The sequence below is a fragment of the Bos taurus genome, chromosome 18, assembly GCF_002263795.3.
Source record: "Bos taurus isolate L1 Dominette 01449 registration number 42190680 breed Hereford chromosome 18, ARS-UCD2.0, whole genome shotgun sequence".
Taxonomy (NCBI): Eukaryota; Metazoa; Chordata; class Mammalia; order Artiodactyla; family Bovidae; genus Bos; species Bos taurus.
In genome coordinates, this window is record NC_037345.1 from 50289853 (window position 1) to 50308484 (window position 18632).

Genomic DNA, 18632 nt, shown 5'->3' on the forward strand with positions numbered 1-18632 from the left:
TGAAGTTTTATCATCTCAGCAGATCCCAAGCCAGCTCCCCACGGGCCTTTGATGGGCTGGAGTTGTGGCCTGGTGGGCGATGCCATTGAACAGAGAGCACGTCCCCCACGGAAGAGGGGTGGTGCCAGCTGAAGGAATTTGTAGGGGCTGCACTTAGGGTGGTGGCCCTGCAAGGGTGGCTCTCAGACATTTTATCTGTGAGTTGCATTGGAACATAAGAGATTAAGCTTAGCTGGCCAGCAGAAGTGGGCCTCCTGTGCCCACTGGGGACAGGGGGTGTGTCTGCGCATCTGTGGAGCATGAGGTGTAGAGGAGGAGGCGGGGTCTGATGGAAGACCTAACTCCGTGTGGTCTGGGTTTAGGGGTTCATTGCTTTTTTCATTCATCCATCAGCAAATATTGTAGATACTTGTCTCCTACCACACACTGCCTCAAGTGCTGACGGTGGAGTGTTAAACAAGACAATAGGTTTTCCCTCAAGGAACAGGCATTGAGATGAAGCAGTTCTCACCTTCTGGAATGATCTCCAGTGATCTGACAATCAATGAGTCGTCTGTAAGCTGGCAGGGATCACCACCAGACCCAGGGATGTCAGGCTTCTGATGTTTATTTGCAACTTGGGGCATTGGAGGGGGGATGTCAGGGAATCCAAGACTCCTGTATAGAGCCACACAGCTCAGGGGCCGTGGGCTGAGGTCCTTCATGGGAGGAAGGGGGTGGGAGAAGCAGGAAGATAAATAAGAAGGAGGACCACTCTGTGTAACCCATGGTCTACAACATGGATGTACCTCAAAAACACCACACTAAGTGAAAGAATCCAGACACGAAAGAACACACATTGCATGATCCGTTTATATGAAATGTGCAGAATAGCAAATTCATGGAGACAGCAAGCATTTGATTTTGCCAGGGGTTGAGCATAAGGGAAAATGGGGAATGACTACTAAAGGGTACCAGGCTTTCCTCTGGGTGATGAAAATGTTTGAAACTAGATGATGGTGATGGCCAGGATTGTGAATGAACTAAGTGCCACCTTGTTACACACTTGAGATTGGTTAGTTACAAGATATGAACTTCATCTTCATTTTAAACTCTATCTCAGGGACAGAGAGGAGCTGTGTAAAGAGTTTGGGTTCAAGAGCCAGGGACCCAGAGTGTGAATCTCGCTTCTCCACTCATTAGCCAGGTCACCTCAGACTATGCTGGTCATTGCATGGCCTCTGTTTACTCATCTGTACAATGGGCATGATCATTGTACTCACTGCATAGGGCTACTGGAAGGACTCAAGTGAGCTCATGGATGCACAGATTATGGAGCCCAAGGTGTGGACAAAGGGAGGCTGTGGTTATTCTCAAGATGGGAATAGTCACTTGGGTAAGCTCTGGCCTCAGAGGCAGAAATGCCGAGAGATACTGAGGCAAGTTTTCATTCTTTGCCTCATTTATTTAGCCAAATATATATATATATATATATATATATATATATATATATATATATATATATATTACTTTGGCTAAATAATATATATTATATATATATATTATCATAGATACTATACATATAAATAAAATACTATTTTATAATATATATATATATATAATTATAATATATTATAATTAAATCAGTAATATATATATTATAATTATATAGATATAAATATTAAATAAATATAAATATAAATATAAAATAATATAAATAATAAATATATATATATATATATGTATGTATGTATACATCACTTGTATAATTCTATTAATAGGTGAAAGGAAGACACCTCCTTGAGTTTAGAAGAGCTGCAGAAGGACGGAAGGAGGTGAGATGCAGATGCGACTTTCCCATGGAGGTGGCATCCATGGAGGGGAGGGATGCTCGCTCAGAGCACAGCCTGTCCAGAGGCAGAAAGACAGGGAGAGAGTTCAGGAGCCACTCTCTCCAAAGGTGGGGACACACGTGACCCTGGTATCCTTGATCACCTTCCCTCAGCCTCTTTGACGGGGCAGGAACTGGATCCGATAGTTTGGGGGCACGTTGCCCACTCCACTCTCCTGGGGAGTAAGGTCGATGTCCTCAGGGGCCACGGGGCTGGCCACGGAGAAGTTCTGGAGGATGGTGGTGAAGAAGAGGAATAATTCGATGCGGGCAATGCCTTCACCAAGACAGATACGCTTCCCTGTGAGGACAGAACAGAGGTTCACAATGTGGACACAAGGCACAGAATCTCGGATCACAGTGTACATCAGGAGCAGATACACATACTTTGCCTTGTCACACCCCAAAGCCCAGACACCTGTGTTCATTGCAACAAAGTTGTGTGGGATTAGCCTTTAACCTGTAGTCACGGTAGACTCTTAAGGGATTTCAAAACTCTCTGAAAGCCAGTGACAACTGTGGGGTGAATGTACCTTGCTCATTTTTCTGGGACAGAGTTTGTAAGCTTCTGTTCAATTTCCAGAGAGTTCTGTGGCTCCAGAGAATGGAAGCATGCTTGACTGTATGTGTGTGTTCATCTGCCTGCACATACAGACTGGTGCATATTTCTGACTTAATATTTTTCATGTCTGTCATACCTAATATGGGAAGAATGGTACCTATCTAGTAGGGCTCTTTTGAAGATAAAGAAGTTAGTGTTTTCTAAAATTTTTAGAAGACCTGACCAGTTCAGTTCAGTTCAGTTCAGTCGCTCAGTCGTGTCCAGCTCTTTGCAACCCATAGACTGCAGCACGCCAGGCCTCCCTGTCCATCACCAAGTCCCGGAGTTTACCCAAACTCATGTCCATCGAGTCAGTGATGCAATCCAACCATCTCATCTTCTGTCATCCCCTTCTCCTCCCACCTTCAATCTTTCCCAGCATCAGGGTCTTTTCATATTAGTCAGTTCTTCTCATCATGTGGCCAAAGTATTGGAACTTCAGCTTCAGCATCACTCCTTCCAATGAATATTCAGGACTGATCTCCTTTAGGATGGACTGTTACTAAAGGCAAATGTAGTGAGTACCTGTGTTGGTTTCTGGGTGTGTGTAGTGGGGAATTTGTATGCCAGGTGTGTCTCTGGCCCTATGTATATTTACATGTCTCTGTGTTTTCTCCTTATCTCAGCCTGGGAGCCATGGGCTCCAGGAGTTCTAAAAAAAAAAAAAGTATGTAACATTGTGTGCAGGACTGATGGTCATGGGATGTGAGTGGACAGCTTCCACGAGATTCTCAGAGGGATATGGATCCCCCCCACCACAGTTCTAAACCATGAACTTGGAGGGAAGTGAGAACGGAAGGAGCCAGAAGAAAGGCTGAGACCCTGACAGCCTCTCTCTTTTTAAAAAAATTTAATTTGATTTGATTTTTTTTGGCTGCACCGAGCGGCCTTTGAGAACCTCAGTTCCCTGACCAATGATCGAACCTTTAGTCCCTGCTGTGGAAGCCCAGAGTCAACCCCTGGATGACCAAGGAATTCCCCCTCAAGTCTTCCAAGTGGTTAGACTTTATGCCCATTGGAGGTAACTGGAGAAGGGTCTACATCTTCTAGGCTCATTTAGAAGTTAAGACACAGGAGCATAACAATACTCAGAGTGGTGCTCCCAGCTGATTCTTCTCCTGTAACTGGTTCTGCAACAACGCTCTTCCAAGAACAGTCTGACTCCTGCTCCCTCCAACCCACTCCTTCCCATTACTCAGGCTCTGCAACTGGACACCCTCTGGCTCTTTCTCTCTGCCCATGGCCGTCTGCCTCAGTCTTTTTCTCTGTCTATACCTTCTGCCAGGCACTGTATTTTTCTTTTTCTCTTCCCTGTTCCGCCTTCTTGAATCTTATGTAACTCCCTTTCTCTGTCTATTTGAGTCTGATTCTCCCTTCAGTGCCCTTGGTTTTTTCAGTCTCCCTGCACAATCTCTCCTTTCCTCTCCTTCAGTGTTTCTTCCTCGCTGCTTATGTCACTCTCTTTTCCTCTCTCTGTCTTACTCTTTCTCAGCCTCTTCTTTCTCCACCTCCCTCTATTACCTCATATTCACTTTAAGTCTCTTCCTAGTGTTATCTCTCCTGTCTTTCTCTGTCTCTCTCTCTCTCTGTTTCTCACTCACTCTATCTTTATCTGTCTGTCTGTCTCTGTTTTTGTTTGCCACATCTCTGCCTCTCTTAAAACTTAGGACAAGACTGTTTAATGGAGAAACTGACCCTCACCCACCGCCCAGACCCCACAGGTCCCCTGGCTCTCACTGAAGAAGAACTAAGGAGGGAGGGGCCACCCCTGCTGATCCAGTGGACAAGACTCCAAGCTCCCAATGCAAGGTAACTAGTTCGATCCCTGGTCGGGGAACTAGTAATAAGATTCCCACATACCGCAATCAAGCCTGTGCAGCAACTACTGAGTCCACATGCTCTAGAGCCCCTGCAACACAACACCCAGCGCAGCCAAAAATTTAGAAAGAAATGAGAGAGGAAGCCATTGCACTGGGCAGAGCTAGAGGCCCTGAGTCACTGGAGTCACCGGTGCGATTCAAAACTAGGGACTTGATGCTGGGATCCACCTTCCTCCCCAAGGAGGAGAACCTGGGCATTGGGATTTCCTCTGGTTGGGGTCAAAGAGCAGAGAATAGGGAGAGAGTGAAATCAAAGCAGGTCAAGACCCTCCCTGGCTCCCTAGTTCCAGCAGAACAAATTCAGACTTCCAGTCTTCAAGGCCCCACCCAGCTGAGCTCTTCACCCTTCTTGTTCAGTTGCTAAGTCGTGTCCAGCTCTTTGCGACCCTACAGACTGCAGCATGCCAGGCTTCCCTATCCTTTACCATCACTGAGAGTTTGCTCAAACTCATGTCCATTGAGTCAGTGATACTAGCCAACCATCTCATCCTCTGTCGCCCTCCTCTCCTCCTGCCCTCAGTCTTTCCCAACATCGGGGTCTTTTCAAATAAGTCAGTTCTTCTCATCAGGTGGCCAAAGTATTGGAGCTTCAGCTTCAGCATCAGCCCTTCCAATGAATATTCAGGGTTGATTTCCTTTAGGATTGACTGGTTTGATCTACTTGCAGTCCAAGGGACTCTCAAGAGTCTTCTCTAGCATCAGAATTCAAAAGCATCCATTCTTCAGTGTTCAGCCTTCTTTATGGTCCATCTCTCACATCCATACATGACTAATGAAAAACCATAGCTTTGACTATATGGATCTTTGTCTGCAAAGTGATGTCTCTTATTTTTAATACACCGTCTAGGTTTGTCATGGCTTTTCTTCCAAGGAGCAAGCATCTTTTAATTTCATGGCTGCAATCATCATCTGCAGTGATTTTGGAGCCCAAGAAAATGAAATCTACCAGTTTCCACTTTCTCTCCATCTATTTGCCATGAAGTGATAGGACTGGATGCCATGATCTTCATATTTTAAATGTTCTTTCACCCTCATCAAGTGGCTCTTTAGTTCCTCTTCACTTATCTCTTCTTTGCCCTTCTCTTCTGTAACCCACATCCCAGTCTTCCTGAGTTCTTTTTCAGATGAGCCATGCCATCTCCACCTTCAGGCTCTGCCCTTGCTTCTCCCTCTGAGAGAACATGCCTTCCAGTGGCTGGTTGATACTCCCGCATGATGTCGTAGCTTAGAAGACACTGTTTAGGGTAAGCTTTTCCTCACATACCCACCAGGAGTAGTCAGTATTCCCTATTTGATGTTCCCCAAACCCCCATTACAGCAGTTATCATAATTACGATTCGTTACATGAATAAGAGTTGACCTCTGAGCACTTACTTTAGTCAAGGAGTTCTAAGCCCACTGCAACATTTATTCATTTAATCATAGATTTTTCTGTAACCTTATGACCCATGCTTATCTCCTTTGTTGGACTGTAAACTTCCTGGGGCAGGAACTGTGTCTCTTCATGACTTGTCTGATGCGTTATCTTCAACCTCTGATGAAATGTTCCTTTCATAGTGGTGCTCAACAGATTTGATGCCTGTGTGTAGAGAGGTGTAATTGTGTCCCTTACAGAGCTGTGCCTTTGGGATGTGATCTTGGTTCTCAAGCCCCCTCTAGTGTTGGTGTGAAGATGAGATGAATTAATACAGGTAAAGCAACTGGCACAAAGAAACTGCTCAATGAACAAAGACCTCTCTTGGATTGTCTTCAAGAGGTCACGGCACCTGCAGTCTGGAATGCAGGCCCAGCTTACCTATGGAGAAGGGCATAAAAGCATCATTTTTCTTCACTACCCCGTTGGCATCCAGAAAGTGGTCAGGGTTGAAGTCATCTGGTTTCTCAAAGTAACACGATTCATGAAGAGCAGAGCTCAGGACGGGATAGACTTCTGTGCCCTGAGGGAGGGTCACAAGATTGAAAGATATCGCCATTTCCTCCCCAACCCACCCCTACACATAATGAACCAAGGGTGAGTGATAAAACCAAAAAGAGGTCAATGTTGGCAGATGAAGGAGAACCCAGGAGACCCACACAAGGTAGAGATGGGAGCCCAGTGAGGTGCTATACCTTGGGAAGGATGTACCCTCGGAAATGAGTATCTTTAGTGACCATGTGGGGCACACCAATGGGGATGAGGTCCGCAAATCTCTGAATCTCATGGATGACTGCGTCTGTGTATGGCATTTGGGCTCTGTCATCCAGGGCTGGAGGGCGATATGAGCCAATCACCTGGTCAATCTCCTTTTGGATTCTCTCTGCACAGAAGAATGGGGCCAGTGAACCTCATTTATATTCCTATGTTGGAACACAGTTCAATGTTCTATGAACATTGGTCTGTTCATTTCCAGGCCAATGAGCCCAGAAAACATATAGGAAATGGTTAGGTCATTGACACCCCTCTGAGTAACCAGCCTGGGGTGGGAGGAGCAATGGGAAAACTACAAGAATTTTCACTCTTTAATATCTAATGAATATTATGGATTTTCTCCCAACATACACAAGCAAACACACACACGTGAACCCCAGTTTTGCTCAGAATTTCAGACTAAAAACCCAAAGCTATGAACCTATCAAAGTTCCTCCTCTAAGATGAGTAGAAAATGAACTAATATTTATTGTGTGTATATTATAGATGAGGCACTGTGCTAGGTCCTCAGGAATATAATTGTAAAACACATCAGTGGATTAACCCATGAACAACTGGATAAATAAATAAATACATCAAGCAGTAGATCAATTCATGAATGGAAAGACTGGTAAATGGAAGAATGCTAATGAATGGATGTATTATTAACTTATCAAAGATTAATTTATTACTAAATGATCCATAGACAAATAAATAAATGAACTTGATGAACCAATAACTCATATGAGTGGTTGGATGGCTAAATTTATGGAAGAACATTGTGAATGAATACATTTAAAGGAACAGGTAAACAGGAATAAGTGGGTGGTTGGATGGACTGAATGATAGATGTATAAATCAAGGTGAATAAATGAGTGAATTATTAAATAAATAAATGAAAAGATAGATGGATGAAGGATGAAGTGAAAAACAAGCGATGGAAGGATTAAGGTAGGTAACCTAGTTTTAGAAAAACAGATGGATGGATGAATGAATGAAGGAACAGATGAATCAGTGACAAACAGTTCATTCAATGAATTGCTATTTCAAATGATCAACAGATGAATCAGCTTGTCCAAATAAAGCATGGATATATATATCCTAGATGAGTCATAGATGAAAGAATCTGAGTGCACAGGTTGATTGATGAGTTGAAAGGACAGATGGATAAATGATGGGTCAATCTTTAAATGATAGGAAAAACAGTGAGAAAACAGATTGACAGATTTTTTTTTTTTTTTTTTTGGTGATGCTGCACTACTTGCCAAATCTTAGTTTCCTGACCGGGGGGATTGAACCCAGGGCCATGGTAGTGAAAGCACTGAGTCCTAACCACTGGACCTCCAGGGAACTCCCCAAATTGACAGATTCTTCATTAATCCTTCTACTAACAGGGCTGGCTTAGTTGGGTAGATCATTCAAGACCTGCACTGCTCGGGGGACTTCCCTGGTGGTCCAGTGGTTAAGACTGCACACTGCCACAGCATGAGGTGCAAATTCCATCCCTGGTCAGGGGCCAAGTGAAAAACAAAAACCAAAACAACCCTCAGGGCTCCTGGTATAAGAGGGGGATGCTGCCTCTCTCATTCACCAAAGACCTCTAGCCCCATTTCTGTACCTGCAAAGGGGTCAGAACCCCCTCCCCAGTGTCTGCCCCCAGCTCACCCACCTGTGATGTGGGGGTATTTGAGCATGAGCAGGAACCCATAGCGGAGCGTGGTGCTGGTTGTCTCCGTGCCAGCAAAGAAGAGAGACAGAACAGACATGATGAGGTTCTGATGATCGAACTGGCTTTGGGGGTTGGACTTATCCTGAAACCAGATGGGTGGGGTTCACATCAGGGGAGGCCGGGGGCCCTGCTGTCCACCCCTCTTCTCTCCGGGTCCCTCCACCTGGTTCTGGGTCTCACACCGTCTGGCCCTTCCCCCTTTCCTCTATGCTCTGTGTGTCCCACCATCTCTCTATCTCGGTCTCAATCACTCTTTGCTCTGTCTTGCTCTGTTTCAATCATCTTGCATCTCTTTGGTGTGTTTGTCCCCCTTCCTCTCCCAGTCTCTTTCTGCCTCTGTGACTTTTTCACCAGCTGCTGTAGTTTTCCCCCTTGTCCTGTATTTCCCGTACCTCTGTCTCCTCACTACCATCTCCCCGCTCTTTCCTCTCTCCCTCTGCTCCCTTCCGAATCTCCCCTTCCCTCTCCCTCCCGCCACTGCTCTACTCCTTTCCCGTCCCTTCTCACTCTGCATCTTTTGTTCTCCTCCCTTCCACCCCCATTGCCTCTCCCAAATCCCACTTTTTCCATGCGGAGCAGGTAGCAGTCAATGAAATCCCGGGGGGCGTTGGGGTCGAGGGTCTCACGGTGCTGCTCCACACTGCGGCCAATGAAGACGTTGATTTCCTGCAGGTTTTTGTAGATTTGCCTGTGTGAGCCAGGAAAGTACTTTAAGAAGCTGGAGTAGAGCTCGAACAGCTGCGGGAGAGAAAGGGCTGTGAGGCCCTTGCCGGGTTGAGCTAGCCAGTCACAGGGAGGGACAGCCCTTCTGGCCCCCAGTACCTTCACAAGGATCTCTGTTTTCCTGTCTCTCTCTCCATCTCTCTCTGCCTCTCTGGGGTATCTTGGTCTCCCTGTCTCTGTCTCTCTCTCCACCTCTCAGCCTCTGTCTCCCTCTGGCTCTTACTCTGTATCTGAGCCCCTCACTCACTGCTTCTGTGTCTCCTTTGTGTAAGAGATCACATTTTTCTCTTTCTGCATCCTTCCCCCTCTCCTTGTGTCTTCTTGTTAGTCTCTCGCCCACCTGTCTCTCTCTCCTTTCCATCTCTCCTCATCTCCATGGGTCTCCTGCTCATCCACCCTCTGGCCTGTCCCTGCCTACCCCAGCCATTTTATCTGTTCTGCTCAAACCTCTCTCTGTCTCTTTCCACCTGTTGCATCATCCTTGCTGTGTCAGGCGTTGATATCATGATGCTTACACAGAATGAAGCTGCTGACTATTTGGGAGCATATGTCTATTGCTTTGCCTAACGAGAATGTAACATCTAACTTGTTGCCAACAATTGCAAAAAATGCAGGATAGTATAAATTATAATGTGGAATTCCTCCTTCACCTATCCTTCTAGAGATAACATGGTTAACTGTTCGGCAGATCTCCTTTCAGACTTTTCCCCTCTCTGTGGTTCTCTGTGAGAGGAGAAAATTGAAACCCCATGTTGGACTTGTGCAAGTACTCATCTGAAGCTCCTTCCAGATTTTCCAGGCCTGACTCTCCACTAGGAGGTCATGGGAATTTGTATTTTTGATATTCGTTCCTGTGACTCTGACCTGCACTTTTGGTTGAGAACAACAGCCAGGCAGACTTTTCTGAAGTTTCACTTTTTAACTTAACATACAATAGGGGTGGGGCTTCCCTGGTGGCCCAGAAGGTAAAGAATCTGCCTACAATCTGTCTGGGTTAGATCCCTGGGTCGGGAAGATCCCCTGGAGGAGGAAATGCAACCCCTTCCAGCATTCATGCCTGGAGAACTGCACGGACAGAGGAGCCTGGCAGGCTACAGTCCTTGCGATCACAGAGTCAGACACGACTGAGGTACTAACACTTTCACTTTTCACAATAGGGGTATTTCTAGGTTAATTGGGAAAGACAAACTTTATCATTTTGTTTTAAAAGAGGAGCATGTTCATGTGTGTGTCTTTGATTCCTCTTTCTGTTTCTCCCTCCTCCATTACTCCCTTTTCTTCCTCTTACTCTCTCAGTTCTTGTCTCACCATCTCTCCCTTCCCCCAGGTCTCTGTGTCTCTGTCTCTCTCTCTCTCTCTATGTGTTGTCTTTGCCCCTCTTCTGGCTGGAAGCTGCATTTCCGGTTCACAAAAGCAAATCACCCCTCTCCCCTGCCTGGATGTCCACTCGAGCTCTGCCCTCTCAGACCTGGCTGGACAGGGAGCTGATGAGCACGAAAGATTGGAATAACAACTCCAGCAGCCTCAGGAACTCAGGATCTCTGTAGTCAAAGCGTTTTCCAAAGACAATGGAGCAGATGATGTTGGCGGTGATGGAGTGGAAGTAGAAGACGGGATCCTGGAGGGCTCCTAGAGGGAAAGGAGTGGGTGACAGGGCACAGACTCAAATGCCTGGGGAGCTGTCTCTGTGTGACTCTCCTCTGTCACTCAGTCACAATGAATAAAGGGAAAAAAAAAAAAAAAACCACACACACATCATAACAGCCAACACTCGCTAGCCTGGAAGTTGTGCCAGGCCCTATTCTAAGCACTTCACATATTATTGTATTAAATTCTCATCTCAGTCCTGTGAAGAAGGTGCAGAACAGGTGTTCAATCAATTGCATGTGCCATTTACAAAGCTCTGTTCTCCTGGTTCCTTAACTGTCCACCCTGCGCCCCACCCCCTGCCATCTTTTTTGTCCACCTCTAGAGTTCTCTGGTCTTTTAGGAACTGTTCTGCACTTGATTGTTGATGTTTAGATGTGCCAAGCTCACCCCAGTCAGAGGGAGGGTGGGCTGTGCACCCAGGAGTGTCAGGTCAGTGCAGTCTCTCTCCCTGGGTCTCGCCTGGCCATCATCTCTTGTTCCCTTGCACACCCTTTCCTGAGCCTGTCTGTCTCTCTCTAACCTTCGTGCCTCAGTTTCTCTCTGCCGTTGCTCCTTCCTGCCTCTCTGAGTCTCTTCTCTTTTTGGCTCAGTCCCTCCATCTCTCTCTTTCTTCCTCTCTGTGTCTCCATCCGAATCCCTCTGTCTCCTCTGGTCTCCCTTCTGAGTCCCTCCGTCCTTATACCTCTATAGCTCCCTGTGGCTCTGCCTCTTCTTCCCAAACTCTCCATTTATGTCTCAAAATCTCTTAAGAAAGCATCTTGTCACCTCTATGTCTCAGACACACGTTTCTGAGGAATCCTAAACCCACCGGAAGTGCCCACCTGACTTCCTAAGAGCAGAAAACCCTGACTGCCCCCCTTGCTCACTGCCAGTTGTTCACCCAAAGAAAGGAAAACACAGTTTGTCCTTTTAAGAAAAAAAAATCTGTAGTTTTCTCTTTTTCTCTCTTTACTGTCTTTTTACTGAAGTCACATTTTGGCCCTTGACAGATACAATCAGACCATGAACTGGTTCCCTTGAACACAGGCAATTAACGTGCTATTTACTGTCTGAGTCATCTTCGAGTTCCTCTTGACACTACACTTCTGTATCTCTCCTGCCCCTGCATTTCTCACCTACCCACCTCTGCCCCTTCTCTCTGCCCCTCTCTCTGTCCCTGCTCCTCTGACGGTCTCCCAAGCTCTGTCTCCTCTCTGTCTCTACATCTCTCTCTCTGCCCAACTATACCCTCTCTCTTTGGGCTACAGTCCTCTCGCAGCTTCCCGTGTTTCTCTCCTGCCCACCCCCGCCCCAGGGCTCACCCTGGGATTTCCGAAGCTCCTCCACCAGACACTGAGCCTCGTCCTGAATCCGCTCCTCCACGCTCCGCTTTCCCATCCCGAAGTCCCTCATGGTGGCCAGAGAGAATCGCCGAAGGGCCTTCCAACGTTCCCCATTGGCAAAGATAACACCTGGGGTTTAGGAGAGGCTTGGGTTGCAGAGGAATTTTCAAGGAGACTCTGGGTCCCGCTCCACCCTTTCCCTTCCCTTCCCAGCCTCATGCACCCCAATCCCCATCCTCCATCCCCTGTCCCTTCCCAGTGGCCCTGAGGTCCTTACCATATCCCTGGAAAATTGGGTCAACAACGGCGATCTTCGCTCGGCCAGAGAAGACCTCGGCCTGGTCCACCAGGGCCTCCCGAATGGCCTCTGTCCCACATATTATGACCACTGGCCTTGGCCCCAGGTACACCGTGAAGACATCCCCATATTTCTGTTGGAACTGCCAAGCACACCCACAGCCAGTGTTGCTATTAGTCAGTATGCACCTCTGTCGCCATCTCCAGTTTTAAACCAGTAAAACACTTGTGTGTGTGTGTGTGTTAGTCAGTTGTTTCTGACTCTTTGTGACCCCATAGACTGTAGCTCACCAGACTTCTCTATCCATGGAATTCTCCAGGCAAGAATACTGGAATGGGTTGCCATGCCCTTCTCCAGGGGATCTTCCCAACCCAGGGATCAAACCTGGGTCTCCTGTATTGCAAGCAAACTCTTTACCATCTGAGCCACCAAGGAAGCCCTAAAACACTTATATAGAGATTGGTAATTAAACACTTGCATATAGATTAATAACTAGCCACTGCCCCAAGACCTTACACCCTAGTCTGCCTTTTTGCTTCCCAGAACCCAGCGATTAAAAGATTAACCCATGATCCAGCCCAGTCCACAGTGTTCGGCTTGGTTGGTGTCTTAAGCAGCGTGTGTGTGCTAAGTCACTTCAGTTGTGTCCAACTCTTTACGATCCTATGGACCATAGTCCGCCAGACTCCTCTATCCATAGGATTCTTGAGGCAAGAATACTGGGGTGGGTTCCATGCTCTCCTCCAGGGGATCTTTCTGACCCAGGGATCGAACCAACGTCTCTTACATCTCCTGCATTGACAAGTGGGTTCTTTACCACTAGCACCACCTGGAAAGCCCCCTAAGAAGCACAGATGGTTAAATATTCCTATTTAATTTCACCCAAGCCCAGGTGGAGAAGGCAATGGCACCCCACTCCAGTACTCTTGCCTGGAAAATCCCATGGACGGAGGAGCCTGGTGGGCTGCAGTCCATGGGGTCGCTGAGAGTTGGACAGGACTGAGCAACTTCTCTTTCACTTTTCACTTTCATGCATTGGAGAAGGAAATGGCAACCCACTCCAGTGTTCTTGCCTGGAGAATCCCAGGGACGGGGGAGCCTGGTGGGCCGCCGTCTATGGGGTCGCACAGAGTCGGACACGACTGAAGCGACTTAGCAGCAGCAGGTGATATTAGTTGAATCTGGTGAGATCTCCCTGGCATCTCAACTAAAGAATCATCCTTCTTGGAACTTCCCTGGTGGTCCACTGGCTAAGACTCCGAGCTCCCAATGCAGGGGCCCACGTTCAATCCCTGCTCAGGGAACTGGACCCCACTAAGCATTTGCATGCTGCAGTGAAAAGCAGCTAAGACCTAGCACAAGCAAAATAAATTAAATATTTTTTAAAAAACCATCCTTCTTGTGACCCACCTTCAGCCCCCATCTGCCTCCTGGCAATTTGCCCAGAGAACCACCCAACCACTTGGGAGGCATGAAGGTAAAGTGATGGCCTTCTGGGGGTTATCATGAAATTTGAAAAAGTCATAACATCAAGTCTTGCCACTGGGCCAACAGCTCAACAGTATTTGTTGAAGCTGGAGGCATGTATGCTGAGTAACTCAGCCACTTCATTCCCAGAAACACACTCAACTAAAATGCATACAAGTGCTCAGCAAAATAAAACACAAGGAGATTCATAGATGCCTTATAATAAAATGCTCTGCAACATAGGGAATAAACAACTAGTGATGAATTCATATCGTGGATACTATGCAACCATGAAAATGAAAACAAACCACTGCTGCAAGCAACAAGAATGAAACTCACAGATGCAATGTGGAGTGAAAGCAACTAGACCCAGAAGAGTTCCTATGCCATAATTGTATTTATATGAAATTCAGAAACAGATAACAGGAACTTATGGTGTCAGAATAATAGGAGGGTAGTGACTGGAAGGGGGACTGAAGAAGGTTTCTGGGCATGAGCCAAGTTCTTACGTATCTGTACGTCAACTCTATTAGTATCTTCATTTGAGAAAATTCACTGAACTGAGCACTCAGGATTTGTGTACTTTACCCTAAAGGTTAAACTTCAATTACAAATTGACTTACAGAACAAGAAAGACAAACAGCATGTGATATCACTTATATGTGGAATCTAAACTATGACACAGTCAGGGAACTAAGACTCTGCATGCTGCACAACGTGGCCAAAGAAATAATAATTAAATTAAGGTAACAGTGTAAAAAAGAAAGAAAAAGTGACACAAATGAAACAAATATGACACAAATGAACATCCCTAGGAAACAGAAACAGTTGTTGTCAAGGGGGAGGCCATGTGAATGGAGTGGGAGGTGGGGCATAGCAGATGTAAGCTTTTACATATGGAATGGATAGACAATCAAGTCCTATTGTATAGCACAGGGAACTATATTCAATATCCTGAGATAAATCATAATGGAAAAGAAGATTTTTAAAAAGGAATGCATATATATGTGCAACTGAATCACTTTGCTCTACAGCAGAAATCAGCAAAACTTGGTAAATCAACGATACCGCCATTTCAAAAATTGATTTAAAAAGTTGACTTAAAATTATAAAAAGGTTAAGTGTATTGAAAACTCTCTCACAGTGATCTCTGCAAACTTCCTTTCCTGTGTTACCCACAATCCTTTCACTACACACCCCACCCTATCTTGAAACCAGAGCTGTCTGATTAAAAGGTAAATTGATTAATATCCCTAACCTGTGTCAAACCGTCTAGCACTCCTACTACCCTGAAAGTAAGACCTGAAGTTTCCCCATAGTGGACAGAGCCCCCATGATGTTGCCCCATTACCCCTCTGATATCTCCACCCACACACACACAGATCCTTTGATTGCACAGATCCAGGTTCCCTGTGGCTCCCCAAACATGCTGAGCTTGCTCCTGCTTCTGAGTTTTGGAACTGATACCTGTCGCTCATTGATATCTTCCACAGGCATCTTTCAGGGTGTCTGATCAGCAACAAGGCAAGATGGAGCCTTTCCTTCGCCACTCATTCTAAAGTAGCTTCAAGGAACTCCTGTCACTTTTAAAATATATGTATTTATTTTTAATCAGAGGATAATGACTTTACAACATTATGTTGATTTCTGCCATATGTCAACATGAATCAGTCGTAGGTACACCTATGTCCCCTCCCTCTTGAACCTCCTTCCCACCTCCCGCCCCACCCCACTGCTCCAGGTTGTCACAGAGCCCTGGTTTGTAGCTCCCGCCACTCTTGAGAATATCACCTTGCTTTATTTTAATCACAGTTCTTACCAACCTAATATGTCCTTCTCTGTTTGTGTGCCCTAATGCCACACCACCAATGCCCAGAACATTTTCTGACACACAGAAGGTGCCCAGTAAGTTACCATTGAATGAATGAATAGATTGAGTATTAATGAGCACTTGCTGTATACCAAGCTCTATGCACTGTCTAGTCCTCACAACTCTCTTATGAGGCAGGCATTCTTATCATCACGACCTCATCTTGCTGAAGAGAAGCTAAGATTCAATGAGTAAGAGTTGAATCTGGAACACAAACCCTCATCTGTCTGACTCCAGAGGATTTGAAAATAAATCATGACACCTACTAACCTACGACCTCTTTCTCTCCCTCCCTCCATCTGTCTCTCTCAACCTCTCTCTCTCTCTCCAAAGACGCAATGAGAATGGAGGATCATGGGGAAATTCCCTGGTGGCCCAGTGGTTGGAATTCCAAGCTCCCACTGTAGGGGGCACGAGTTCAATCCCTGGTTGGGGAATTAAGATCCCACATGCCCACATGACAGGACCGGGAAAAAAGAGGATCACGGACACACAGAGGATCCTTGCGAGGACTATAGAAGAGATTTAGGGGGTCTGGAGCTAGCAAAAATTTATGCAAAATATCTGTGAATATTTGTGGGGGAGGGGATCCATTGTGCCTTAAACTCCCAAAGGATTTAGTGATCCCCAAGTTGTCAGGAGACCCAGGAGAAGGGGTTTTGATCCCTGGGTGGGGAAGATCCCCTGGAGTAGAACATGGCAACCCACACCAGTATTCCTGCCTGGAGAATCCCATGGACAGAGCAGCCTGCCAGTCTACAGTCCATGGGGTCACAAAGAGTCGGACACAACTGAGTATGCATGTGATAACAATAAATAAAATAACAAAGTGTTAGGCACTTCCGTCTATGAAGGAGAAGAAAAGGCCTCCATGCTGGACTCGCACATCCCCTCTGTGAAGTCCCAGGGTGTAAGTACGGACCAGTGCCTTCCCTGGGCTGCCCTCACTATCTATTTCTCTAAGGTGAGGGCGACACCTCTTCTGGCCCACGAGGTGCTGTAACCGAGACCTGATGAATTCCCTCCACGATACAAATAAATCCTAGCCACATAGTTCTGAGTGAAGAAACTAAGTCCAGGTGTTTCCACAAAAGTCGTGGTGTTTACCCTTGTGATGAAAATGAAATAATACCCAATTGGGGGCTCCACGTCTGTGATAAAACACTCTCCCTTAAAATCAAAGGGTGGTCCAGTGGTTAAAAATCCAGTTTCCAATGCAGAGGACACAGTTTCGATCCCTGGTCGGGAAACTAAGATCCCACATGCCACAGAGGAACTAAACTGGAGGGCTGCAACTAGAGAGCGCTTGAGCTCTGAGCCTGCACACTCTAGAGCCCATGGGCTACAGCAAGTGAACCTGGCACACCACAACTAGAAAGTTTGCACACCACAACAAAGAACCAGCGGAGCTCAGCAACAACAAAAATTAAACAGATGACAAGCCCAAGACTCAGGAGTGTGGTCACTGCAGGTTTGGGGGGAGGGGACAGAGGCACCTGGGGCTGCTGGAAGTTACTGTCAAGTGTTCCCTAAGCCTAACCTGTTGGGATGTGGGCTCACAGGTGTAGATTACATGGTGCATGTGCTCGGTTGCTCGGTCACATCTGACTCCTTGCAGCCCCATGGACTGTAGCCCCTCAGGCTCCTCTGTCCATGGAATTTTCCAGGCAAGACTACTGGAGTGGGTTGCCATTTCCTACTCCAAGGGATATTCCCAACCGAGGATTTGAACCCACTGACAGGCAGATTCTTTACCACTGCACCACCTGGGAAGCCCACGGATTACATTATTAATACATGAATAGATCATCAATCAGGAAATCATGCCTAGAGAGCAGTGATACAGGACCTGGTAAACACTCCAGTGTCAGCTACTCATTGCACATTAATGTTTATGATTAGTAAGAGCTTTGGACTTGGCCTCTCGTTCCATTCTCCCTCCCTCCTCCTCTTTGTCTGGCGCTGGCTGGGACTAATCTTTGTCAGCTTTTGTTGCCAGAGGAGAAACCTATTGACAGGTACTACCACCTCTTTTCTCCCTCTCTCCCAAGTCTCTGCCTTGGGAGAAGGGGACAGAGGAGCAGGGATTTCTATACCCCTGGCTCACACCCAGACACCTCTTCATGCCCGCCTACCCTCTCCAGGGACAGTGCCCACACACTTCCATATGAGCAAGGGACACCTCTGACTGCCTGATCCACCACACTTCAGCTCCACATCCCTTCCTCACCGAACTTCCCACAGCCCACCCCTGAGCCTAGAAGGGTGCCTCACATCTGCTGGTGAATGATCCCCAAGGACGGAGGCAAGGAGCCACCCTCAGATCCCACCCACCTGAGTCTCACCCTCAGGAAGGATTTGAGCAGGCCTTTTCTGTCCATCTGCAGAAGGTTCCCCAGGAAGGGCAGAGGACGGGGGCCAGGCGGGAGGCGGCCATGGGCCTTTGGGCGGCCTCTGGCCAGGAGGACCAAGAGTCCAGTGAGCAGAGCAAAGAGAAGGAGCACGCTGAGCTCCATGGCCGAAGTCCGACGGTCTTCCAACCTGCTGGGCTTCTGGCTGAGCCTTTTATACTAAGCCTGCGCCAACACCCAGTTATGTAACACCATCCATTCCCTGGTGTCCTTCGAGAGTCTGAACTCAAAAGAGAAGGAGCACACACTTCCTGCTCTGACAGTCAGCTGACCTTCTCCCCTGATACCTCTACAGCCCTTCCCTAGATACTGGCAGAGACACCATGGTAGCAATAACAAGGTCCGCATAAGCCTGTTTACTTTGTGGGTATGGAGAGAACTCGTTGTCTCCTTGCTTTAGCTGTGTTAGTGGGTTTGTGTTTACATACTTTGGTACATACCTGCTTGCGTGATTCTTACACATGAAAGAGGGTTTGTATTTATGTGAACATGCCCATGTGTGTTTCTGTACATGAGTGTGAGTGTGCTTACTCATGTGTCTCTGCACGTGTGTGGACTTGTATGTATTTGTGTGGTGTCTCACACCTGAAGGTGTGTCTGTGTTTTCATGGTGGTAGTGGTGGGGTGGGTCCATGTGTGTGAGT

The 18632-nt window shown here is 46.8% G+C and overlaps 1 protein-coding gene across 2 annotated transcripts; it reads right to left on the reverse strand.

Annotated features, from left to right (window-relative positions):
• Positions 1-836: 836 nt before the first annotated feature.
• Positions 837-18127, reverse strand: CYP2B6 (cytochrome P450 family 2 subfamily B member 6). Of its 2 annotated transcripts, NM_001075173.1 has the most exon segments (10): positions 837-1494; positions 1722-2171; positions 6147-6288; positions 6461-6648; positions 8188-8329; positions 8809-8985; positions 10439-10599; positions 11922-12071; positions 12220-12226; positions 17923-18115. In NM_001075173.1, coding segments are annotated over 9 exon segments (1329 nt in total). In that variant the 5' UTR covers positions 18094-18115; the 3' UTR covers positions 837-1494; positions 1722-1980.
• Between the last annotated feature and the right edge of the window lie 505 nt (positions 18128-18632).